The following is a 27,351-nucleotide window of genomic DNA, read 5'->3' on the forward strand; positions in this document are numbered from 1 at the left end:
ATTAAAATACTGTGTATATTCTATTTTGTGCTTCTTTGATTAAATGTTTGGTAGTAATAAAAAAATATAGTTCATAAAAGATTCAAACACCATGAAATGCTACTGAATATCACCAAGAGCACTAATAAAATTGGCTTTTAGCACTTTTAATGAAACCAAAATTAGCCATAATAAATGTGGAAATCTATTGATTCATTGTCTTTGGAATTATTATTGCTGAAAAGGTGTCTTAACAAAGAATCATCTTTTGTTGCCCTTTTTTTACATACTCTCATGTTAAATGCATACAGATATTTTATCAACTATGAAAATGGATTTGTAGTTTAGAGAGGCCAACCAGACACTTTAAAAGTTTTTGCTTCTTCTACAGGTGAAACTCTTTGTAAGATATGGGTCAAAATTGATTACAAAGTGCATATTTAAGTAATGATTTTTCAAGCAATCCTTGTTAATTACTTTACATTTTAATTATATATGTTGGAGTATTCAACAAGACACATAACAAAGCAATCAACAGAGTTAGTATCTAGACAGATAAAAGTAATACTAATTTATTCTAAATTCCCCAAGGTTTGTGGTAAGGTTAGGCCTAGATTAAAATTGGTAAAATATGGTAGGAGAGACAAGGGGATTACTTTGATTCTACATTCCAGTTTAGATCAATCACTGGAAAAATTGCTTCCATTCTTTTTTTAAAATATCTCTGCAAGTTTTAGTCTTGTTTTTGGAATTTCTTGCACTGTGCAATGTGGTGCTGAATACCCTATTCATTCTGACCTCTCCAGGGAGCTGGCAGTCTACAGAAATCTAAGAATTTAGGGGATCAAAGCCTTTGGGACTTAATACATTTGCACATCTTCTTGAGACAAATACAGTGTATTAAATGCATTACTTCATTTTCTTTCCCTACTTTAATAAAATATTCTCTCAACCACAAAATTATTGTACTTAATACTGCTTTTTCAATGGTAGGAAAGTAACTGTCTTGGATATTACCCCATACTGTGATTTCAATATTTTCCCCACCTTTAGTCTATAAGAAAATATGTAACGCTCCAAATTACCATAGATTACAAAAAAGTACCTCTGGTCTGCAGGGAGAATAACATATTTTTCTGTACCCATGCTCTTCAACACTAAGAAGGGCCTCTGTCAAAGCCAGATTTCAGGACTTCATTTCCAGGAACAATTTTCTAAAGTGACAAACACTATGGGGAAATCTGTGCTAACTGTTAAAAAAACTTACAGCTGAGTTATTTGCAGTACTGTCATGCTAACTTCCACCTCAATAAGACCAAAGAAATCTCAGGAGGGGATTCTGCTAATAGCTTCTTACTGACCTCCTTACATCAGGCCCTTCTGGTGAACGGTGGCCCAGTGGTGAATATGGCAAATGAGGTGTGAAAGCAGAGATATATTTTTTTTTAAGACGATGGTTCTGACTCGTCAGGGAAAAAAAAATAAAAAAGGAAAAAGAAAGAGTGAGAAAGAGAAATTAGTTACACAATAGATATATTTTCCCCTGGAATTCTCTGCCTCAGACCTTCCATCATGGAAACCCAAGCGTGACCTGGAATATTAATTGCGTCAGGTCAAGCATACTGGCAAATGTACCATTTGTTACGCAGTCATCCTTAGCATTACATTAATATTTTGAATCCTTCTGCATTTCTAACACTCTATCATTTAGTTTCCTCCCAATCATTTTCTTATCTTTATAATTTATGCTCAAATATAAAGGAGGAAAAAATCATAAGGAAACAAATACTGATTTAATAAACATTAGCAAGGAAAAGATTTAGGGATTTTATAGTCTGAATTGCTTCCACCACTAATGCTGTATTTACTCAGTGTTAAAGAATATTCATTTTTGTCTTTTCCTATTTATCATTTCGATACAGAGAGCTCTTTCTATCTAATTTTTTTTTCCAGAATAAAAGAAGAAAATTATTAAGGAGTTGCCTTGAAAGCTAACTATGAATTAAGGCAGCAGAAAAGAAATTGAAAGAAGGAAGGAACAAAGAAAGGAAAGAAAAAGATGCAGGTAGAATGGGAAAAACAAGGCTGTGTTGACTATGCTGGACAGTACATCAGAAAGATAGGTGATCCCAAGTGGTATAATAAATCCTGAGCAGTTTAGATTCTGCAACTTCAATTTATTATTTATTTATTTATTTATTAGTCTTCTTTCCTACTTCTTGGCTGAGCTTTTGAAGTCTATGTAAAAAATTGCCAACCAAATATGTTCTAAAATACAGCATAGCTATTGTACTGCAAATAATAATACACATGCAAAATTAAAAATTGACAAAGTTGAGCTGAAGATAAATTGCACGGATTAAATCAATAGAAAGTGTGTTCTGATATATTTACATATTTTTACTGTAACTTAACTAAGCAATAATAAAGACATGCTCTGTTTTAATTACTTTTTTCATATCAACTCTGAATGACTGAAATAATCAACATATATCATGAACATAAATGTTTAATTTAACAGTCATTTAATCTTGAAAAAAACGGCTTTGAGGGAGGAAGCTTGTGCAAGTGGTTGTCACAGTAAGAACCTAAATAAAGTGCTAGTTTCTCACTCTGGTCTTTTAATTTGGAGTTAAATGAGAAAGAAAAGACTTCAACAAAATAGGGGCTTAACTTGAAAATCCTTTCTTGCTCCATTGTATTTTGTAAAAAAACCTAAGCAAGCTGAGAGGAGAGGTAAGAGATCTTTAAAAGCCATAAAAGTAAAAGCATGAAGGAGAGCTGTGAATGAAATATTTGCTAGAGATGGGATTGCTGAATCAACACTGACCAGTGCACTTCATCATAATTATCAGGACATACTACTGCCAGGGGATTTATAAAAATCCCACTCAGCAAATAATTGCCCTGCTGTTAGGAGATAGTTGGAGTGTTAACACACTGTCACAGTCCAGCGTTTAGTAAGATATTCAACATTCAATTACTCTTGCTGAGAACTAAAAGGAAACATGATCATTTCTCAGCTACTGCAGTTATGCTTCCACATGAATTCCAGTGTACAATCCTGTTAATCCCCAGATATATGTGCTCTAGCAGGGAAAAGAAATACCTTAAAACATAAATGATTCACAAGGAAATAAATGTTTATATAATGCTGCAAACACATCTGTAAAAGAGAAGAAATTTTAAATTTCTAAATAACTAGCTTTTTACAGACTTTCAGAATATTTCATATTTAGTGAAAATAAAATGCCAAGAATTTATATGAGATTTGCTTTAGAAAGAATATCTATAAAAAATCTGTAAACACTGTTCTAGCAACAAGTATAAGACTATGTCCATGAATTCAAATTTGAAACATCAGAATATTTAAGCTTCAATAGAATGTATTCTACTAGCAACAATCGGCAATTCTTTAACTAATGTGAACAGAGTTTTGTATTAGCAATTAATAAATACATTGTAAAGTTTATGCAGATGTTGGAAAAATACCATAGTATGGTTTAACATTCCAGTTTGAGATAAAAATTCTTTACCATGCCTGACAATAGGAAGAATTTCACCCAGCTTCACCCAGCTTTATAAATGCAAGTTCAGTTCTCACTGAGCTAATGCTACTCCTCAGGCCTGATCCTCTAATCCCTGAAAAATATACTCTCAGGAATTTCATCTAAATAAGAACCAGAAGACCTAGCCTGTTAATGCACCTAAGATATTTTACCTTTCTTTGAGATACTGCTTTTATGAAGAGACTGAAGAATTCACAAATGAGTGATGAGTAGCGTATTTTCTTTCAAGTGGGATTAATTACCCGTCTTCTGCTTAATATATATTCTGTTTAAACAGAGTAATAGAAACATTAATTATTGTTATTCTGCCTTCAGAAAAGCTTGGTTCAGTCCTTTTCATCTGTGAAATGTTTGCTTGATATCAAAATAATTGTGTAATCACAGTTTAAATGCACTTGTATAAGTAAACCAAGCAGCAATTTTATGGACTGTACAATGAGGTGTTAAGGAAATATTCAAGTGCAGTATCCTGGCCACAGACCATAAAACCAACCCCTAAACATGCAAGGCACTAAGTTCAATTGCAGGAAACAACACTGCAATTGAGTCTCCAAACAGGTACCAACCGCTTGGTCATTTAGGCATCAAGACAAAAGAGAAACATAATCTTCGTTTACTGCATGAAATATTGTGGCACAATATCCAAAACACAGTAGCCCAGCAGATGCAGAGGCATCCCAAAAATGCATCCACCTTTCATTGATTGTCTCTCTGACTGAGGCTTACTCTGTCTAATCTAATTCTAGCGCAGGCTCTTGATGACTTGACTAGATCAGGGATAATAACTTGAATGAGTGAGTGATGGCATGGGAAACAATACTCTTATGATGAAGACACAATACAGGGACAGCACATTCAAAGTTCTCTTACTGTCTTCTCATTTGACTTCTGATTTCAAAACAAGCAGAAAAATACAATTTAATTGCTGAATGGCTTTATTTTAAAAACAGGAATGGGAAAATCCATTTATTGTTAAAATTTTCTCTTTAAGAAGTGCTAGGCTGAATATGGGATAACATAAAAATTATAAGAATCTCTGAAAGAAAGTTGCTTCTATAACCACCTTGAGTAAGTGAAAATTAAAGACCTTCGTCTGCAAAATAATCTCTGAAGGTGAATTTATTCTTCTGTGTCTCAATAACTGCCTGTAAACACACAAACAGTATTGAGGATACAATAATTTATCTTGTGAGAAGTTTTCAGAGCCTTAAAACACATACCAACCTATGTGATATTACTTATATCTTTAAAATTAAAATTCCATCCATTGTCATAATGGATTTTTTTTCTACAAAAAAATCTATTGCAATTCACATATTTTCTAACTGGATTGAGAAAAATCCTTATCATTATACCACTTAGACTCTTCTAATTTGTAACATCAGAAGTTACCTGCAACATATCAGAAGAGAGGAGAAGCTCTTTGTATCAGGTAAAGATGGAAATCATATGAAGATTTCCTTTGTCAAGGACATAATTGCTAAATAGAGAATTGTTTTACTCCTCAAAACTACATAAGTGCAACCAAAACAATGTAACATTCTTTTCCTTGTGCCTTATGTCTGTTGCATTGTGCTTACATGTGAGTATTCCCTCACAGACATATATGCTGACAGATTTATTAAACAGTAAACCTATGGGATTAAGCAATGAGTAAAAACTCAGAATGTGGCAGAATGTTTAACAAAGCAGACTGCAATCAGACCAATAAACAATGAGGGGAAGGTTTAATGAACAGTCGTAGCATTGTATAGGGAAAGAATAATCAGGGGACAGAAGCATGTTAGTCTGATTACTAAAGGTAGTCAAAAATTAGTGGAAAAGAGTGAAATAATCAGAAAGAAAAACCCCAAAGATGAGGACTATATTAAAAGATTGTTGAAATGGAAAAACTGAAAGCAAAGCAAACAACAGATAGAGGGAAATGTACAGTATTTGTGATGTCCCTTGCAGAACAGACACAATTCCCAAATTAACACTGTATATTAGATACTAAACAAAACCACAGAATATTGAATAAACAGTGGAAGTAATGAAAGAACTTTACCATTATGCTATTCTGTTGCCTAAGAACTGAAAAACAAAAGAACTGGTGTGTGCATCACTCATCTTGAAGTCTCATTAAAGCAAGGATACCATCAGTGCCACTTCTTAATCAACAGGAAGGTTTGCTGTTGAGACATGCATGGTATTTTATCTTCATGACTTCTCCCACGCCATTCCTAACCTCTCTCTTATGCAATTATCTCTTACTTAGCATGTACTTCTCCTTAATATAACAGGAGAAAAAAATTACCTGAGCAAGGCCATCGCTCACACCAACTTGGTTAAATACTATGCATCAGCCAAATTTAAACCAGTAACTATTTCAAGAATGTCAGTGGAGTTCCATCATTTCTGAATGTAGCTTTGTGAACTATTTAGCTGATGTTGTGCTGTACTGTGATTTCCTTGGAGTATAGATTCTTTCTTAAATGTTTTACCATATCCTACAAACAGCCAGCATTCAATACATAACTCATTCTTACCGGCTTTCTGACCCAGCAGCAATCCAGCCCTTTTGCCACCCCAATTGACAGTCATACACAAAATGTGGTCATGTTTTTCTAAGATCTCAGCATGTACACTTTTTGATAGATCACACAGCTTGTCCTTTAAACTCTGCCATTAATCCTACCCACAGGAATTGAGTACAAAGTTTGTTGTCTAGAAAAAATCCACACAAATAGGGATTATGCAATTCAGATGCCGAAAAAGACTGTTTGAATGCAGGGACCTTCTAGCTAGTGGATTTTTAAATTACTAAGGCTGAAATGCTCAATACTATAATACATGGTAGATACAGAGATCTCACTCTGCTAAAATATCAAGCTTTGTGTGATAAGGCTAGTAACAAGCTCTTCAGAAGCATCTCTGAGAAATATTGCCATATCTACTGGGACAAATATTTAACAACTAAGTTTGCATAGGATCAATCAGAAAATAGCACTCGAACTTTACATTTTATTGTGTATTAAGCTCTTTCTAATAAGAGATTAATTTTTCCATAAACTCTCATTTCTTTGAACAGTTAACCAGTTATAAAAAAAATGAAATTATTTTATAGCAGGAAGTCTTTAGGAAAAATAGAGTTTACAATACTGTTGCAGATAATGTTTAAAAGTTCATTCACTGATTATCTTTAAGGAATAGGAAGCGAGTATCTTGTTTTCTAGGTAGTGGGACAAAAGGAAAAATTATTGATTTCTGTTGGAAATACCTTCACTTACCACTTGTGCTAGGCTGACACTTCAGAGAAGAGTGAATGGAAGGGAAGTACTTTTCACTGACACCGGGAAGAAACACATCTGAAATAGTTCACATCCATGCATTTTGCATAGGAAATAGGTTATGGTGTCAGCAGACAGCACTTCTTCCATCCTCTAACCACAGTTACCCATTTCTGGGCAAGAAGATCACCACACTTACGATCTTAGTTTTGGCTTTGAGTGTACTTGTCCTCCCTAGGGAGATAACCACTATTTCCTGGAGAACAAAAATGTCTGATTGAAAAGAATATGAGCAAAACTGGAAAATCTATGGAAGTTGTAGTTTGTCACTAAATTATTTTGGCAGTAGGTGCACCAAATAGGTTCTGAAGGTGTATTTTGGCTTTCAGCTCTTTCCCTCTTTTTTACATCACCATGATAGTGTGTTGAGTAGCAGAATTACAGTTCTGTGTTCTCAAGATTAGTTATCCCAAAGGGCAAGAGCTGGACTCAGATTCTAAGAGAACTAGAGGTTTTTGATTGTGTGTGCAAATCACTTAAAGGTCATTTTTGGAATTTTGAGCTGGCGTTCAGGTATAATGTCTTTCAGAATCCCAAACAGCTCAGTTGCTGTCTTCTTTCAGTTTACCTTACTTTGTCCTTTTTTCTGACAGAAACATTAAGCAACACGACCTGAGATCCCTTCCAAGTGAACTGAGATGGTGTGGACAGTGCCCCATGAGGCACAAGATTGGAATGACTTTCCTGGAGTGAATGCCTGTGAATAGACTGATACATCTGGCTTCCAATGGGAAGTGTATACACAAGGAAAGCCTGCTAATTGAACACACCTGTCACAAGTACTGTCAGAAGGATATAATGCAAATTGTGAACCCTTTGGAAATCATATTTTATAAAAACAGAACACTGTAGCATGAAGTGCCTCACATACAAGTCCAATTTAAATGTAGCTGCAAGCCTGCCTGAGAACTAAGAAAGCTCACCCTCTTTAATTTAAATAGGATTTTTCATGGTACAAGCTTTGGAAAGTACTCAGAAACATCTGACTACTTGGCAGAGAAATGATGAGTGGATATTAAACACCCATGGATAGGTAGGGATGTTCATTGATTGGGGCACCTAGAATAAAAAAAAAATTGACTATTTTAGTTCATCTTCAAGAAGTATTAGTACTTATAATGAATGATAATTTCATCCCCTGAATGTTTTAGAGACAGGATAATAAAATTACAACAGTAAAGAGGGAGGAGATAAAATGTAAAAGGTAAGAGCTAATTCATTCTTCATGCTAGCTCAGTCCTTGGCCTTTCCTGAACAGACACTGCCAATAGTAACAAATTATGTATAATCATTTTGTGATGTGGACTGTTCACTCGGGACTAAGCTCAAATGACCAAACTTGCAGCCTTGTCTCTTAAACTGTGGATCTGGAGATCAAAGGCTAGGGCTTTATCCACTGAGTCCTCACCTTTATAAGAATAAAACTGCCAGCTGTCCAGAGACAGAGTGGATGTCAAACAGTGTCATTTTAGACCAATTGTTTTTCAAGTTCTTACAGGACAGCACATTAGGTTAGAGGCATATTAATCAGTTGTGTCTCCTGAATATTCATTAACCTGCTCCATGAAGGATTTTGTGGCCTTTTTTCTTTCTCGCTTAGAACATTAGACATTTAGACCTGAATAAGTGCAGTAACTTCAACAGAATTAACTCCTGATTTCCAGTAATGTGAAAAGAGGACAAATGCAGTCAGCATAATGTTTATGAATTGCCATCTCTGTAGACAGGAAAAATTCAATATATGACTACTTTAGCATTGAATATAATTGAAATTTAAAATATTTTACTCTAGGAACTGACAAATGCTAAATAAATATGGAAAAATTATAAATCATTATGGAAACAATTGTTAAAAGTGATATTTTGAGATCTAAAATAAATACAGAAAATAAAAATGAAACTGTTCTTAGAAACAAAGGAGGTTTTTACTTCCTTTATATTCAAAAGCCCTAATACAGAATCCAGAGAAGTTTGCTAAATGGTTCCCATTAAGCTAAAATGGAATTGCTTATGGAGGTATACACAGAGAGAGTAAAAATGGAAAATTTTGGTTCTCATTGCTTATATTAGAACTTTTCACTGTCACTCCCTTGAGAGTAACTCATAGCAAACATTTCCTTCTTCCTCACAGAACATTATTCTTAAGGTGCGGTTTTGGGCCTTTTTCTAATGTTTTCTAAAGTGCTAATCTATTAAAGGGGTACTTTCTCACATATTTATATCTCCTTGGAAAGGATCATCTCAGTCAAGACTAGTTCCATTCAAAATACTTTCTTATTTAACAGGACCAGCTATAATATCCTTACAAGTAATTCTTTACAAAGCATTATTCCAATGGCAATAAATGTGGGCCAATATCAGCCACATAGTAGCCTTGGCCCAACACACAGATGGTGACACACTCAAGCAGGCACTGAAAAACAAACTACTGTGATCCAAAAAGAGAACTCATGTCTTGCTGCTAAAAGGAATGCCATGGTTTCTAAAACTTCTACAATGAAAAGAGCCTAGTATTACACATGGACTTTGTTCTTCCCTTGCAGGTCTAAATTACCAGGATCTTTTGAGCAGTATCTGTTCACAAACTGCCCAAGGACATCAGGACAAACTGTCACCTTGCTAAAGAGGGCTGAAAAGTGATGGACTTCAGTGTTGCTCAGAGTGGCAGAAGCAATCCCCAGAACCAGATGAAATTATGGAGAAAGAATAAAGCACTTCCCAGTTGCATATTCTCCGGTGACAGAATATCAGAGATAGCAAAGCTGTGAAATGAACATGCATGAGCAAAACAACATTGCAAGCAGAATGAGTGAACCTGATCTTCCAAGGAAGAACAACTTGAGAACTAGTGTTAGTGCCAGATTTCTTAACCCACTCTCCCTGTCTAGGTTATTCCTTCTCTTGGTATGGAGAGGCGGGAATTGAAGGAATATGGAGGCAAAAAATAAATTGCTAAATATTACAAAAATAAAAAGTTGCACAGCTAAGAACTACAAGTCCTTCCACTACTGTTCCCTGGAAACTGAGTATTCTTGACAGTAATTATATTGCCCCATTGCTCCATTTTATTCCTCTACCCTAGGCCATGCTTTGGCCACTGTCAAAAATAGGATGCTTGGCAGAGAAGCCTTAAGTTTGATTCAGTCAGGTCTTCTAATTGGGGGCTAACAGAAAGAAGATGCTCTACAAAAGTCAAGAGTAGACATACACACATAACAGCATGATAAATTTTCTAAGGTCTCAATAGTTAAAGCAGCCAGATAGAACAGAAGCTCCCAGAGAACGGAGGAGCAGCATTAGCTCATCTACTCTCAGCATGATTTATCACAGAGCAGGAAGTGCAGCTTTAGAAGAGAGGCTGTGACTCAGTCTACCAGCCACAGCAATGATAAGCTTAAGTGATGCATGTATAAAATCCCACTATTAACAATGTACAAGTATGTTCTTCAATTGTGTGACAAAGCTTTCAAGATTTTGCAGATCAAAAGAAATTTGGCTTCCTGGACTAAGTGTACATTTATTTTATGTGACAAAAAGTAATTGTGTTTATCTGTTTAGAAACAAAAGAAATGAGAAAAGAGAATTAAAACTCTCTTTTAGTGCACCAGTAATGTTTGCTATAAAGTAAAAAACTATAAAGGGGAAAAATCTGTTGCTCTGCTGATTCTCCAATCCTCTCCTCAGTGACAGAAGAAAATGTAATAGCAGAAGGCCTTTTCAGCTGTGGTACTTGGAACACAGTTTCCACAGGGCTCTTCTCCTGAACTCAATACTTCACAGGACACCACTTCTGCTCTGTATTTCAGTTACCACTGGCTTCGGTTCCCCATCCCATTGTGGACTTGCAGGTGCTGATGCACCTGCTTCCATTCATTGAATCACCTCAGCATTGCTGCTTGCTCTGTCAGCAATGAAAGATACTCAAAACAACACAGGTCTGCATTCTAGCTTGATACTGGATCTCTGGATTTAGACTGTCATACTCCTGACTCTCATCACCATTTGTAAGACAAAAACCAACTTCAAAATTTATTGAAAGGCTGAAAATACCAATGACAGGAATCATGCAACCACATATTTCAACACAAGTGGGCTCTTCATCCCCATTTCTGCAAAGTGGCATGAATGTATTCAGTGCTTTTCTCCGTCGTTGACTTTAAAGGTCATTTGTCAGCACTTGGCAGGGGATGGCCCTCACTACAAATGTTGGCCTTGAAAATACGACAAAGAGCAGAAGTAAGAACCTGTTCAACTATAGTGAAGGTTGTTAATACAGAAAAAGGAATTACAAGGATATAGAATAATAATCTGCATAGGTAAGCATGTTTATAATGGAAAACCACATTTAATAAGTAGTTTATTTATTAATGACAATTTGGAAAAAAATATCATTACCACTGTAGTGGAAATAGCATATTGTGATTCTGGACTAATAAGAAAAACTTAATTATTTTAAGTTTCATGTGTCAATAAGAAATCACAATTCAGTTCATGATAAAACAGGTAAAAATGATGAAAACAAATTTTTTACTGGTAGGAAATTATGAGAAATATTCTTAACAAAGACTTTTTTTATTATGTTCATCATAAAGTCAAAATTTATCAGCCTGATAAGGTAAAAAACACATAAGAAAATGATTGTGTTATATAAAAAATTTAAAACCAGAAATACAGAAAATCCTATTTTTAAAATTGAATTTGGTTTGGAAGTCACAAAGTTGCCACCACATAGAATTATTCCTTGCTGTATTTTACATAGGAATCTCTTGCACTAAGCAACCCAAAAGTGTTTTTTCTTTAAAAAGTAACAGTTAATGAAAGAAATAAATGCTTGAATAACAAGTTAACTCATGAAAAGGACAAAACACTAAATTAATCATAGCCATGCTATTACATCCATACCAGACATCCTTGTACATTCCTGACATCCACACTCTTCAGCTTTACTTCTTGAAAGTAAAACAATGTCAGCAATTAGGACTGAGCACACCTTGTATATAGATAAAGATATAGACATAGATATAGATAAAGATATAGGTATATAGAAATATAAACACACTTCTGAGATGTTGTTGTGGGCTTCAGCTTGGGAGAGAAGAATGAAAATTGACATGCCTTTCTTAACAAAAATTGAGGAGCAAAAACTCCTTAATTATTTTCCGTCAATAAATAAACACTCTTTCTCACCCTTTTTGCCTCTATTAAAACAAAAATATTCCAAATCATAAGACATATTAGAAACAGTTATTGCAAATAGCGATTTTTCAATGCTGTCCATATAACCTGGCTGTACATCTGCAGCCTTGATGCATGAGGTGGCTCAGCTCCATCACCGAATCTCAGTGCATATGGCAGGAAGGGGAAGAGAATGAAACTTTGGCAGGTCATCTCTATAGCTTACTGGGCTTTAGGTAATGCATGACTCTACAATAAATCCAGATTACCAATGTCCTCTTTTCATTTGCTATGTATCCTGCTTACAAAAGATATGTTTTCTTAACTCACTCAAAAGTGTTGACTTTTGCTGCCTGTTTCTACTGAGACGTGAATGGTCCTTGCTCAGTAATCCAATTAACTGTTCTTTAAAAGCAGCAAGATGTAGCTGTAGCCAGGTCAGAAGACCAGACATTTAGAGAGCAAAATGTCAGGCACAAAGCATCAAACCAGTAAATTCTGCATGAAAATAATTTGCCCTGTATCTTATCAAGATATCAAATTCTACAACTATGTGTACTTGTGGAATACAGATTCACAGTAAGTAGTTAACTTCAAATATATCTTTGATGATTTTCAAGTTGTCTGTAGGTTTTGCATTGATTTACATTTACTTATGTTTTGAAATACTACCTGCAAAAGAAGACAGCTCTTGGAGCTCAGTTCTCTCATAAAGAAAAACTCCTGTGGGCTCTGAGCCTCAGTATGCACAAACCATCTCAGCAAGCAAAACCAAGAATGTTTTTGTTCTGCTAGCTAAATTCTAATTCTGTCAAATTAGTAATCGAAATTCATCAGAACATAACAGTTACTGCTGCCCTCTACCAGCAGTCCTCCATGGCTGAAATGAGGAACTACTTGCCTTTCCTTAAAAACTGTTACAGCTTGCTAAGCCTGTATCATTGGAGGTGAACTGAGCTTACTAAAACCTTACTAGACCACAAGTCACTCCATGTCTCCAACCTGACATTTTTTGTACTCCAGGTAAGCATATTAAATGCATGTGTTTATATAAATTGCACTGTTCAAAACAAGAATTCCAAATTTTCTACAGTTTAAAACACTGTGCAGATTATTCTTAATATCCTAGATCTACATGTGGAAAAATAAATTATAGTGAGCTAATTTCAGTCATTAACTAGCTTCCTTGTCTAACAGACATTGAGAAAACTTTTTATGCTATTTTTTATTTATACTATGCTTTAAAAAAAAAAACCAAAACATAATTTACACATCAAGTTTTCATAACTGAGATCTAGTTAATCAAACCACATTTCTATCAACAGGATATATCACAAATAATTCCCAAACAGAAGGGAAGATTAAATATTTTGTCATTAAGTGTAATAGTATTTTTCCTGCATTCTTTAGGATTAGCAGTTCTTAAACACAGATTATGATTAACAACTTTAAAAAAGCAAGCATTAAGTCCATACTAATATTTCATGTTAATTTCATATCTGTACAAAGAACAATCAGCCACCAAACACTTATGGAGACAAAATCCTTTTATTTTTACGAAAGTTTACAAGACGGGACTAAAAAAAAGGCAAACCCACAAGCTTTACCAACCATATCAAATTTATATTAGATATATCTACTGGTATGTTTACCTGTCAGTTTAAAGCAGCTTCCATAAGAAAGTTTGGAATAATACACCAGTAATACTGATACAAAATGAATTAATAATAATATTTAAGATGTATTAGGTATTTTTGAATGAAAACAATCATGCTAAATAAGCTGATTCAGGAAGTAGTAAGAAAAGCTCTAACTGAAAACCCACATTTACAATCTCTCCCAAAAACAAGCAGAACATTGCACCAACCTAAGCATTAGCTCAATTAAAAAAGGGGGAAAAAAATGAAATCCCTTCTCAGCTTAATAACTTGTTAGTTCTTGACAAGTGCAACAACACAACAATAAGCCAGTCAAAATGAGTTTTTAAAGCGAGGTTATGCCCTTCATGTTGTGTTATCACAGTGGCAGATCAAACTGCTGACTTGGACTCTTTCTGCCAGCAGTGCTGATGCTGCCTCTATGAGCTACTGTCACAGAATAGTCATGGTACCTGCTCTTGCCTATAGAAAAGCACTAAATTGAACTCGAAGTAGTGTCTTTGTGATATCTTTTCAACAAGTCATGTCCCATTCAGCCTGCTAGTTTATCTCTGTCAGGCTGGGGGCCCAAGTGGTTTGCATGAGCTGTCAGGGACAGGTCTACCAACCTGCTCAGTGCTAAGGAGGTAATGCGTCTTTCGAGCTTGGTATTTCTTTTCCTTTTCTTTCTTTTCCAGGTCTTTCATTTTCTCTTCATTTTCCTTCATTTCTGCATACTCTTGAAGTTCATACCTGTAATAAAATAAGTCTGCTAACTATATTATAACAAGACATGCTAGTCGTCTATTTTACTTTAACCCTTTCATAGCTTCACAGTGTTTTGTTCTTATATATTGGCAGTATACTGACACCACTGGAATATAAAATTACTGTTCTTTCAGTTCCACAGCAGTAGGATATTACATGGATATAACTAAGAAGAAATAGGATTAAAAGGATCAAAATTAGGAGCAGTATATAGGTTCACATTGCTTACAGCTTGATAAAATAGTATTCATGTAAGTCCTTTTATTTGCCTTTAAGTGTCATTTTACTTTGAATTTCTCTAAATGGAAGCTATTATAATATAAATATGGGTTGTTCACTTATGTTTCAGCTAGTGCCTTGAGGCACCTCCTGATCTGCAGACAGGGGAGATTTTATGGAATGAGAGAGGATAACAGACATGGGATAGGAGATGATATTCACTCCTGGATCCTTGAGTAAGGCTGACAAAATAGGCACAGAAGAAAACGGGATGGGAACCTTTCATGCACCCATTGTCCTTAGAAGGAGTTTCCATGGCATTGGGCTCCTTGCACAGTAATTTCTGCTCTGGTTTGATGAGAGCTGTAGAGGCCACCACAAGAGCCAGGAGCTGAACTGCTTCATGAAGCCCTGCACAACAGAGGCGTGCAAACACACAGAGCCATCTAAATGTGTGAGTCTGTGCAGAAAACCCGTTCATCATAAAAGAAATACGGAACTATACCTAACACCAGGTTTCAAAGAATAGAGAAAACTCATTATTTCAACTGAATGTTTACAGGAAAACTTGAACAGAGAATGGGCATAGATTTCCAAATCAGTGGTGGTGGTTTTTTTTTTCACAAAGCCAGGCTTGCCATAAATTATGCAAACAGTAGAGTGAATTAATATTCTATAAGAAACAAAATTCTGTGCTATTGTGCACAGTGCACGTGTATAGATTTTTTTGACCCAATTAAAAAAGGTTAGTTTGATTAACATTTGTTAATTTTGTTATTACAAAATGGCTAGTTCAAATTAACCTGTGTGCCAAAGAAACCAAGCCTATTCAGTCAAGCATTTAGATTGCTAAAAGGTTTAATTAGGTAAGTAAATTCTAGTCTCTATGTTTTCTAGTATGTGTATGTACAATAAAATAAAAAGAAAAAATATTATTCACATAACTAAATATTCATAATTCAAATATTCCTGCAAAACAGATTATTTAGAGAGGTCCACATTAGTAGTCTCAGTTGTTTCAATGAGTACCAAATAAGATACTGTAAGGACATGGGTCAAATCATGTCAAAATATGCACATGGGCAAGTTTGCTGATATGAATAATCCCATGGAAAAGTAATACTGCTCCCAAAAGTGTTTTTTTAAGATTGTGACTCAGACTTACTCTTAATATTTTAATTACCATTAAATTAGTTCATCAAAATATATAAAAGAGCAATAATTGGTTTATAAACATGAACACTTTGAAATCACATTCTTAAATACAAATTGCATTGTAGAACTTATATTTGTTTCATGCTCTCTTTAGAGATTTTATCAATTAAAATAACTGAAATATTAAGTAATTAAACATTTTATTTCAATTGTAAAAGAAAAATGGAATTAAAAGAAAATACAGATCAGAAAAGATGCACAGGTATTTTTGAATCTTTGAAAATATTTTTTGTAGCAGTTTACTGTTAAAGGCTGCTAATACAATATTTCATACAAGGTTACTTATGAAGCATACTGACGTTTAGAAATCACCATGCTATGCTTTTGCAGCAGTGTAATTTTTTTTCCAACATAAGATTAAATTGCAAAATAAATGAATTACTTAGAGTGGCATGGCCCCCATTTTGCCACCCTTCTCTTGAAAATTGCTTATTAATATGAAAAAAGAAGTTGGAAAATAGCCTGTTTTACTTTATGCATAGCGTTCTGGGGCCTCAAAGCCTGCAGAGCCGGAGTAGCTGCACATTTTAGATTGTGTTGGCAAGCAGGGACGATGACCTTTCTGACCTGCATCTCAAGGCTATTATTAATCGGTAAGTAACCTGGTAAAGCCAAACAAATTTGTTTCCATTGAAAGGATCTCTATCTGTGTCTGAGAATTTGTGCTGTACCAAACAAACCTCATTAACTGTGTCCATTTTTGACAAAGAACTAGGAGTTGGAGAGATTGGCGACCTTTCTTTGTCCTCGAGGTATACAGATTTCAGAGTCACTACGTGTAGGTACATAAGCATTTTTTACTAGGAAACTCTTTGTTCTATATCCATCAATCACAAACAAATGAATAGATAGACAATACATATAGTATCAACTTTGTTCTTTTATTTTATGCCTCTTTACCTTCAATGTCAGAGTGTATGATCTGTGGTTTACATATTTAATACTATTCCTTTTTGATTACAGAGCTTTCTATTCAGCTTTAGTACCCCTATCTACAACTGGTGAAATAATAATCAACAATCTTAGTACTGAGGTACTTCTTCCTAACAGTGACTATGGAAGCTTTTTGATTTAGAACACTACTGGCGATAAAAACCCACAAATAATGTCAAAGATATAGATTTGTATTGCAGAAATAATGATAATGGGATGCAAAATGTTTCCCGTTGTCATCAGTGGGAATTTATCAGGTTGCTTTGAATGAATTATTAATAATCATTACTTGCTGTAATTAAATGAAGTCTAAAATACTTGTTGAAGTTCCATGTAATTCATGATCTTTTTAGACAGTGCTTTCACAATGATCATTCCTGATTATCACCTATACTCAGTAATATTTGTACCATAATCCATGTAAAAGTTTGCAATTTTTTAAGCAGTTAGAAATAATTTTCAGCATACTTTGCAGCAGACACATTTTGTCTGTTGTTCTAAAATATCTCTATCAGGCACTATACTGCCCTGTACAGCTGTACAGAACATGCAGACAATTCTGTCCCAGGGATAATAGCTCCCAGGATGATTCCCTTCTGAGAGGCCGTACAAAATAAGTGGTATGTGGCAGTCCAAACATTGCTTGACTGGAAACATAGATATTTTAGCATAAATATAGTTTCAAGCTATTTGAACCTGAAACTTTCATCTCTTTTACCATACTTTCAAGCATTTGAAAAGGAGCAACAAAAGCAAAGAATCTAAAGCAGATAGATATGAATATACTATTTCACACATTAGCAGATTTATACTAACATGTCATGCACTGTGCAGGGGTTTCACTGCTGCCATGCAGAATAACGTGTAGAAGGATAAGTGATACTAACAACATAAACTTAACCTTCCAAATACAGCTAGAGTTCCAGATAGCTTACATGGAAATGTGTTCACTGGAAAGTTTCATGCTTGGGCTCTTCTACATGTATGCCTCCCCAGAGAAAATAAATCCAAATTCTATTAAAGTCAATAGGAAATCAGTGGAAATTAAATGATTTTTTGGATTAAATCAGTACATTTCCTGCCAGTCTTCACTTTGTTTGCAAATATGATGGGTTCATTGAGCAATCTTTTCTTGGGATATATGGGTATCATCTCTGTGACATTATGAATACTAGCTGTGATGCATGACACTCTGTGGATTCTGGACCAATTTCGCATCAGGATGAACCTTTCCTGGTTCACTGTGAAGTGGGAGAAGGCAAATTGTTTGACCTGCTTTTTTTAAGCTTCAATAAATTTTGCAGAAGAAAAAGAGTTCTGTAAATGCAAAACATGTTTTAGGGTATTTGATAATCTTGCTCTATTTTTGTAAGCAATCTGTCTGTTGCATAGTTCATAGCTGGAAAAGTACTCCTTATTAAAAAACTCAAAAATTGGATAATAATTTTAGCACATAACCTTTTCTTTATCTTAAAGCCTATCTCAATATATTAACAGCATCTATTGCATCTTCCTACAAACCTGTCTTTCCATATAAGTTTAGTCCAATTAGACTTTCTTCCACACATATTTTTATGGAATAGCTGTGTAGGAGAATTATGTGGATATTTTAACAAATGTAATGTTTTATCATGGTCTGAAAATTATTAAAGAAATCAGAAGAATATCAGTGTTTACTACAGCAAGTTCAGGATGCATTTTTTTACCAAAAACATGAATATAGTGACTAACACAAAGTGTGTTGTCCTTGTCATAGGAAATGTTTAATGCTTTTGAAAATAGGGATAGGATTATCAACACATGTGCTCAAAACCCACAATTAAAAATGATCTTGTGTAACAAATCCGTTAAGTACCTACTGAATTGTTAATGATAAAATTACTTGCTCTATATAGTTCGAAAATAAAAAAATTTCATCTGACAAGGTAACTTATTGTTATTCTGATTCTTCATTATGCAGTAGGCAATGGTGTTGGTTCCTGCTATGAGATGCAAATTCAGTTGACAGTGCTCCTGCTGTCTGTATAAAGGTTAAGAATACACATATAATATTGTTCCTGGCACTTTTGGAAAGGTCTTCAAGTGATGATTTCAGTAATATACAGATTTTAATAATTCTGCATGGAACTTCATCAGTTTACAAATTCACACGGACCTATATTTATTAAGTTTATCAAACTATTGCATTCTGTTTGCATTTCCATTGGCATTCTGTGGTCCTTTGGCCAAATAATATAACAAATTTATTATATTAACTAAATGAAAGGGCATCCCATAAAAACCAATAATCAGTATAGTTGCCTAGAGTATCCAGAAAAAGTATTAAGTTATTGTGATTTTAAACAGTTCAGACACCAAATCATAAAATTCCTGCAACAGAAGCAGTAGGCAACCTTAGCATACGAGGAGATAACCTAAATGTATTTAATCTTCCTGACTATATATCATTCTCCCTGCTCAAATACAGAATATGGATGGTAAAATAAAATTAGTGAGACAATAATTTTTGGTATACCACTGCATACCATTGGATTTAACGTCATATTGGGGTAGGTGAGAATGGAATATAACCTGCCTTGATAATATTGTTTGACTTAATCGATTAAATTTAGGAAAACAATGAAATATATCTATAGACCAGCCTAGGATGTAAAAATAGTTTAGAGAACTCTGTACTTTGAAGGCAAAATTTTAACAGAATACACATACTACATACTTAAGTTAGCTATGCACCATCAGTCAGCTTGCTCATCCTCAACATTTTTCTCATGTTCTAAATGAACCCCTTCAGATTTAGCAAGCAAAACAGGTAACTCTCTTTTCCTCTCTACCATGATGTATAGTCCTGTGTGTATCCTGACAGAATTCCTTGACCAAAATATTTGATCTCAAGTCGCAGTTTGATAGATGCTCAAAGCAGCAGTCAATTATTAATGGTACAAGGTATCTTACTGCCTATTAGGTCTACCACAAATAGATGTCCAAAATTCTTACTAATTTTAAATCTGAATGTTTACATGAATTCATTCAACAAATTGTTCTTGACACTCTTTTCAAGATCTGGAGGAATATTTTTGCTCAGCAGTGGATGTCCCTGCAGTGCAGTAAACAGGAAATATGACTCCTTAATATGAAAAAATTAAAATAAATAAAGCCAATATGTAGACATATGAAAGCACCCTGTATCTCCTATTAGTATTAATTTTACAGAAAGAAATTCATAACATCTTAAAATGCCATTATAATTTGTGCATAGTAGCACATCATCTGTCCATCTCCCCTAGTCACATAGTGTACAGTGCCAATGGAATTAAGTGACACACCAGTTCCACTGTCAAGGTCCACAGTGATCAATACACGACGTTGGAAATGTGATGAACGTGGTGGTGAAGGGCACACAGTGAATGAATACCTTGTGCAGATCAGGAGATCAGGGCACAGCATGTACCAGGCGATAGGGAAGAACAGATGGATGCATCCTTCTTATCCCTCCAATTTCCACGGCTGCACAGTTACTCAAGAGAGTGCATCAGCCTTTCAAGCTACTGATTGCACAGGCAGCTTAAAACTAAAACCAGAGTGTTTTCCTAACCCACTATACAGAATCTTCTAATTAAGGTTTCAATAACTACAGAGCTTTTTCCTCACATATACTAAAAACCTAAATTGTTTCATATATAGTATCTTAAGATTATTGTATTTCCTCAAAATGTGCAAACTTCTTGCTTTAAATGCTTTTCCCTTGTGTATATATATCCTTAAGGCAAATTTGCTTTATCCTCATTGGCAGCAGAAAATGCTGTGAAGTTAAAAAATTTCTGTAAAAGGTCCAATCTAAACAATGATTTTCAGCTTAATTATTTTGATTTAATTAAACTGCAAACCCCACCTATTATGGATGTGGCATAAGAGTAACTAATCACCAAAACTTCTGTTGGCGGAGGAACCAGATCCAAGTATACTGGTTCAACTTTATTTATGCCCAGGTCTGTACTGAAAAACCTAACAGGAAAAGTGTTTTCACTCAATGTCTGTTTGCTATTGACCTCTTCATGAAAAATCAACCTGATTGATTAATTTTAATAGTGAAATTAGTATTTGGTGATTAGCTTAAACAATGAAATTAGTATTTGAGGGTAACAAAGCCGATCTGGCCCAGAATGGATAACAAAGCCCCAACACAATTTATTCTGACAGCAGTGGTCATTTCTAGCACAGTGTCAGTGTTAAGCTGCTAAGAGAGCAGTCATGCTCCTAATTTTTCCTGCAACATATAAAAGAGGATGTCTAACCACAGCCAAATACCATTGAAAGTTTTCTAGTGAATGTCATGTGAAAGTATCTGTTATCTTTTGGCACTGCAACTCCCAGAAGACTATACATGCTACCATCTGCACAGTAATAACTAGAGGAAAGATCACTGCTCTGTTTTGCTGCAGTTAAGCTGTTCCCAGTACTGGAATGAACTCATTTAAGCTAACTGTTATCTCTCTGCTGCAGTGCAGTACAATGTAGACATATCTGTACTTCTTGTACTTTAATATATGGTACTCGGCAACATTTACAATATTCAACATTATGTGATTTAGAAAGCAAACATGACGTTATAGCTTCTAAAGGTCATCAGCTAAGTTGATTTTCCTTCTCAGAGTATTATGAAACAATTTGACTGAGGTCTACTCACTAACTCATATCCCTCACTTTCACATAAAAGCCTGCATACATTGATAAATAAAATGGTACACTTTGTCTATATTAAAAAGGTTTTACAACAGCAAGGCAGGGAGAGCTTTTATGTAATGACCTATTACGTATGGCAGAGCAACAATGCCAAGACTCGCAACTTCACAGTGATTTTTGTGGTACCTCATGGTTTTCTCAATTTCATATTCATGGAATGGTGTTACCACTTGAACATCTATGATGTCATTTTTATTGAAGCATAAAACATTATGAAAGACGCGGTAAATTAATAGTTTTATTACATAGCAATTGTAATCATTTTGGGAGAGATATGACACATTTTTTTTAATACAGCAGTACTACTTGTTAGTATGTGATTTCACAGCAATGGCCCATTGCCAAACTGAAAATATCAACTAGATCCCAATTTGCAGAAGTGTTAGGAAATCTTATCTCTTACTGTCTTGAAAACTTCAAATTAATCAACACCAGAAAAAAAAATCAGGCATTTTTAGTATGCCATGCAAGAAATTACACTCGGAATTGAAGTCTGTTCTCTGAAATTTTTGTTCTACCTAATAAATGAGACTACACTTAATTATAGATTTCAACATCCAATGATACATGTCTAAAGAGTACATCCAATATATTCTATAGTCTACACTCAAGCACATAAACTTCTGATGAGAGTACTAAATCTTTCCTGAGGGGCCAAACACAGTGCTGTGGGTGGTTGTGAGGCCTCCCCACCAAGTACCAGTAGGCAAATGAGTGCTGCATGCATTTGGGTGCCATGCAAGCTGAAAGAACAAATCTCTTTGTTAGCAAACAGTTCATTAATTTGACAAGAATAGAAGAGCCTGCTTGGAGAAGAGGTGGAAAATGCTGCTTTCTTGAAATACTTTGTTTCTTGATGTGGTTTGAAGGTAGCAGAAATTGTGAAGTTCAAGGTAAAACATTGGGATTTAGCTTCAGAGTCAAGGATAAACCAGTTAATGGACTCCTGCAATTATCCCTACAAGGTGAAGAGTCAAAGGAATTTGAAACGGCTATAATAATAAGTAAAATTTTCTCACAGTTTAAGGAAAGTCATGCTAACAATGTGAAGAATAATGGCTTTTAAAGGAGGTATTTCAAGCAGGATTCATAGATATGAAGAAGCTCTCTCACATGATAGAAAGCATTCATACAAATGAATGCATAAACTGACAGAAGAAAAAATTTTTTTTTAATTTCCTAGTCATCATAACTGAGTTCTGATGCTTATAATTTCAAAGGACATTTGAAGGTCTGTCCAAAATGGTAATAAAATTATTTTAAGCAGAGACAACATCTTTCAATGATCCCTGTTGTTTATGTCTAGCACACTTTTCAGTCTAGTAGAGCTGAATATAACAAGAAGTAATGGTTCAAAGATAAAATGAAACTGTTTCAGTAGGGAATTATGGGACATACATTGAATACCAAAGGTAATTAACTCCTAGATTAGAATTAAAAGGGTACTTACTAAATTTTGATATATTTTGTTGTTACTAAATCAAGACTAGATTGTTCAGTCAAAGCTTAATGGACTTTTTATAGACACTGCTATAAATTGGGTATTGAAAGACACCATATTGGTGGTAGATCTGAAATCAGACAAGATCATCTGATTCCAAATAACATTGTTTTCATTATTACTAGGGAAAAAACCCCACTTTTTTGTAATTACTCACTACTGTACTAGACTGTAAAAATAGAATACAAATAGTCTTTCTGTTTTCTTGTCTGAGTGACCACTTCAGAGACTTAACTCTCCTTAGATAATAGAAAAGTCTATAATGATTTAGAGAATCAAAAAACAACTAAGACAATTTTTTTATCCTCTTTTTTCCCCATTTTGGACACTTTTTCTTTAAAACAAAACAAAAATGTGCTCATAAGATACTGTATACTGCTTTTTATCTCATGCAATTCTATGATATCTCATGGGACATTATAGGATACACCAATATAAAGCAAAGGACTGTAATTTTCGACTGTAAAAAAAACCTGAAATGCCAAAGAAAGATCAATAAGCCTTCACATCCTCAGACAAAAACTAAACCATGAACTTGGAAAAAAGCAGTGCATAGTCACCACACTTCCAATAACAAAAACCACTGAGATGTGGCTCATTTTAAAGGTCTTCATTGCTGTAGTTTCTATCTCTCTGACATAAATGGGTAATGATAAAGGGAGTCTAATCTCAAAAGCCTTTCATTGGGTACAGAAGTGCCAAAGAACACTATTTTGTTTGGCCTTCCTTAACATTCTGATATCTCTGAGCATTTTGCTGAATTGTGAGTGATGCTACTTATTTGACAGAGTTATGAAGTATGGGAACAGTAACTGACAACTTTCTAGCAGCACTCAGACACAGGATTTTACATTATGATTAAAAAACAAAATAATGATGTTAGGTCAAATAGGCTGTTGTGTGCCAACTAAGGAAAAAAACATTCCTGTCTTTCGATTTTGATTTTGGTTTGTGTTGTTTTGTTTTGTTTTTTGCTGGTTTTTTTTTTTTTTGTTTGGTTTGGTTTGGTTTTTGTTTCTTTGGAGACCTCAAAAATAAGCTACATTATAGCATGGTCTGGAAAATACACATGTAAATTAAGTATTCAGTGATGTACCTACAGATAAACTCACATATGAGCTGGAATACTTGGATAGCACAGAGCAACTTAGTTATATAATTGTATATAAAGTGCTTCTACAAATAAATTAAATATCCAATTTTCTTATGTAACACCTAAATCAATGCATTTAAATGTTATGCTTCATTATTAAACTGAAAATAGCCCAACAAAAAGAACCATCACCTTATTTTAATAACAATAGAAATGCTTAAGTGAGTTGAGTTAATGGCACATAATATTTGTCATACTTCTAATGACCTAAACAGCTGAAGTGACTATGGCACATGAAAAATATTTATATACTTCTTTCAGGAGTCTTTAGTCTTCAAGTGGTAGAGCCCTTGCCTGATAACCTCGTATAGCCTGTATATAGATGGCCTGTCATGTCTCTACAATTAGATAAACCAGAACTGTTATAATGTAATCAGTTACAACCTGAAAATTATATTTTGAAAATCAAGTTTATTAATATGTAATCTTTAGGTAATCATATTTATCCTCCTAATTTACACAATATTTATGATAGTCCACATGTCCTTGAAATAGGGAACAGGGACACTACACTATGAAAAAGTGGTCTAGCTGCTGGAGTTCATAAATTTTGTTCAGCTTTGGATGAGTTCAAAGAATTGCCATGTAAGAAAAGCCTTACAGAGGGAATTTATCTGATTATGGCAGTAATAATTACCCAGCTGTTTATTGCAGATAGAGAAATAATTCATGTAGGCAATAGGCCGTGGTGGCAATGACACTCCGCATTTAGTAAATATGCAAACTGTTCATTTCTAATTAACCAAGCTAGAGGATGCCCTTATTAAATGTATAAACTAAAAGTGCCTTCCTGACAAGTGATGAATTGTTACATTGCACAAACTCTTGCCACAGAATTACTGGAGTGAACTTGGGGCTTAACTTCATTAAGAGATCTTGTGGGATAGTTAAATGAGGATGGACAGCATAACAAGACCTACCTGACAGTCAATGATATGTCAGAGCTTAATGAAACTGTACCTCTTCCCCTTTTCAACTTATTTTACAGTGAAGATTCTTCGTCAGACAAAACAGAAGACTGTGAAGTCTGTCTCTGCGAGACAGTTTAAAAGGCCATGATTAGTCAGTCTTTGTCCACAGAAAAATTTGTATGAGCTGTCAGTAATTCTAACACACCTCTTACAAAATAAAATATCTACAGCACCTTCAAAGCTCACAGGTACAGAAGTATTGTTATCCTACAATATTGTGTTGTCACACCTGTTTTATTCATCAAAACTAATTATCTACACCAGAGACTATTTGGTCCAATGAGTGTACACAGTGATCTCAGATTTCTTCCTACATATTCAGATTCAAAACCAAAATTTCTTTGGATGCAAATGAAACAAAGTTTCATGTTTAATCTCTTAAACATGAAACTAAATACACCATTGTATTTAGTGCTATATAAAAATACAGAGAAAATTCTGACTTCATGTTATTGAAGACTTCAGTCTAAGCAGCTACTTACGCTACTTACAGTATTCATGTTTACTGCAAAACTTCAACTATTTACACAGAACTACTAAAAACATGGTAAAGGCTGCTTCCACTCCTTGCTCAAAAAAGACATGGACAGAATAAACCTCATGAGGGATGTGAGCTGAATCTGTGTTGGAAATTCAGCTTCCTGCGTAAACATAATGGTTCCTACCTTAACCTCTCTGTATTCAGAAAGTGTTTTCCCATGGAGTTAAAACAGGCCATTGACTGCTCTACAACTTTAGACACTTCATTTCAATTTCATTATCAACTCCAAAAGCTCATTTTTTATATCTTACCTATCCTAACAGCAACAGGTTTTTCTCTACAGAAGTACTCCAGGATCCTCAATAAAATGCAGTTTTAAGATTCCTAGAAATCTAGCAGTTATGCCTAAAATCCTCTGGAAAAGGCATGGATGTCTTAAATTATGTGACCTACCAATCCAGATTAATATTTAAATATGAGAAAGCATACTTGGCACTTGTCTCTCTTTCTGAGGCTCACAGAGAAAGATGATAGGGTAAGCTTACATCCAGAAAATTCAAATTACAGGTAAGTAAGTTAAAAAGCATAATATATTTCCTCTCCATATCTTTGAAGACAAGTGAAAAAAGATGGGTTGAAGACAATGTAGTTAATTAAACATCAAGTGAAAGACAACATTACAAAAATGAGGGTTTTATTGTTGCAAGAATTCTAAGGAGCTGTCTGAAAGGCTTTGGCACTAATTGAAAATAGACTACAGAATCAATTGCTTCTGCAGTCAATTATGAGGAACACTTTAATTGAATTATAAGACAATATATACATTCTTCAAAACACTTTGACACTTGAGAAAATGGCCAGCACCTGGACTTACCATTATCAAAAAGGAACTGACAGGTGGAGGCTGAGAGAGTTCTCCTCATATTACTGTGACAAAGAACAATTTATTTCAAGCCCACTCCATGGAAAATAGCTGTACCTCAAAAGTTTTAAGAAGCCAAGTACTTGCCATGTTAGAAAATACACTACAGAAATGGTACTGTAATCTAGAATAAGACAGACAATCTTACTTTTTTTCCATACTGCATTCTCAGGCATATTTACAGAACAGCTAAACATTCTATTAGATCACCAGCAACATGTAAGTACTCTTTCATTTCACTCTTCATTAGGGTTATAAAAAGTCAAGCTGCACAAATGATTCATGAATACACATATTGCCAAAGAAGTGATTTTTATCGCTTTGTATTGTCCATTTCCTGACGTGTCTTGAAGACCTGGAGGTTTTAATGATGACTGTGAAACTAAATCTGCTGATAGAACAGCTAGTCAAACTTGGATCAAAGCCATACTCTGCAGGGCCACTCACTACTAATGCCAACAATGAAAAGAATAATTTGGTGTTGATCCTGCAAGTGTGTGAAATTCCTGATTTATAAACTCAACAATGTTTACATAAACTATGATGCTTATTAAAGGTAGACTCAGGCCTTAGTTTGCTACCCTTAAGTCAGTGTTTATTCAGCAGCCAAGAAAGCTGAACTACCTGCCTTGATTACATAAGAACCTCAATGCCAGTACTTTGCCGCTGCTTTGTTGGTTTTCTGATACTGCTTTCTTTACTCAGTTCTGTGCCTAGGGAAAAATTTAAGTGGTGCCATTCATCAGTAAATGGACCAAT

At 34.6% G+C, this 27,351-nt stretch overlaps 1 protein-coding gene across 1 annotated transcript in view; it reads right to left on the reverse strand.

Annotated features, from left to right (window-relative positions):
- SPATA17 (spermatogenesis associated 17) overlaps positions 1-27,351 on the reverse strand; it is an 85,565-nt gene that overhangs the window by 36,299 nt on the left and 21,915 nt on the right. The window contains exon 6 of the mRNA XM_030946425.1: positions 14,319-14,442. Within this exon, the coding sequence (XP_030802285.1) occupies positions 14,319-14,442 (124 nt within the window). The remainder of the gene's footprint in view (positions 1-14,318; positions 14,443-27,351) is intronic.

The sequence above is a fragment of the Camarhynchus parvulus genome, chromosome 3, assembly GCF_901933205.1.
Source record: "Camarhynchus parvulus chromosome 3, STF_HiC, whole genome shotgun sequence".
NCBI classification, from domain to species: Eukaryota; Metazoa; Chordata; class Aves; order Passeriformes; family Thraupidae; genus Camarhynchus; species Camarhynchus parvulus.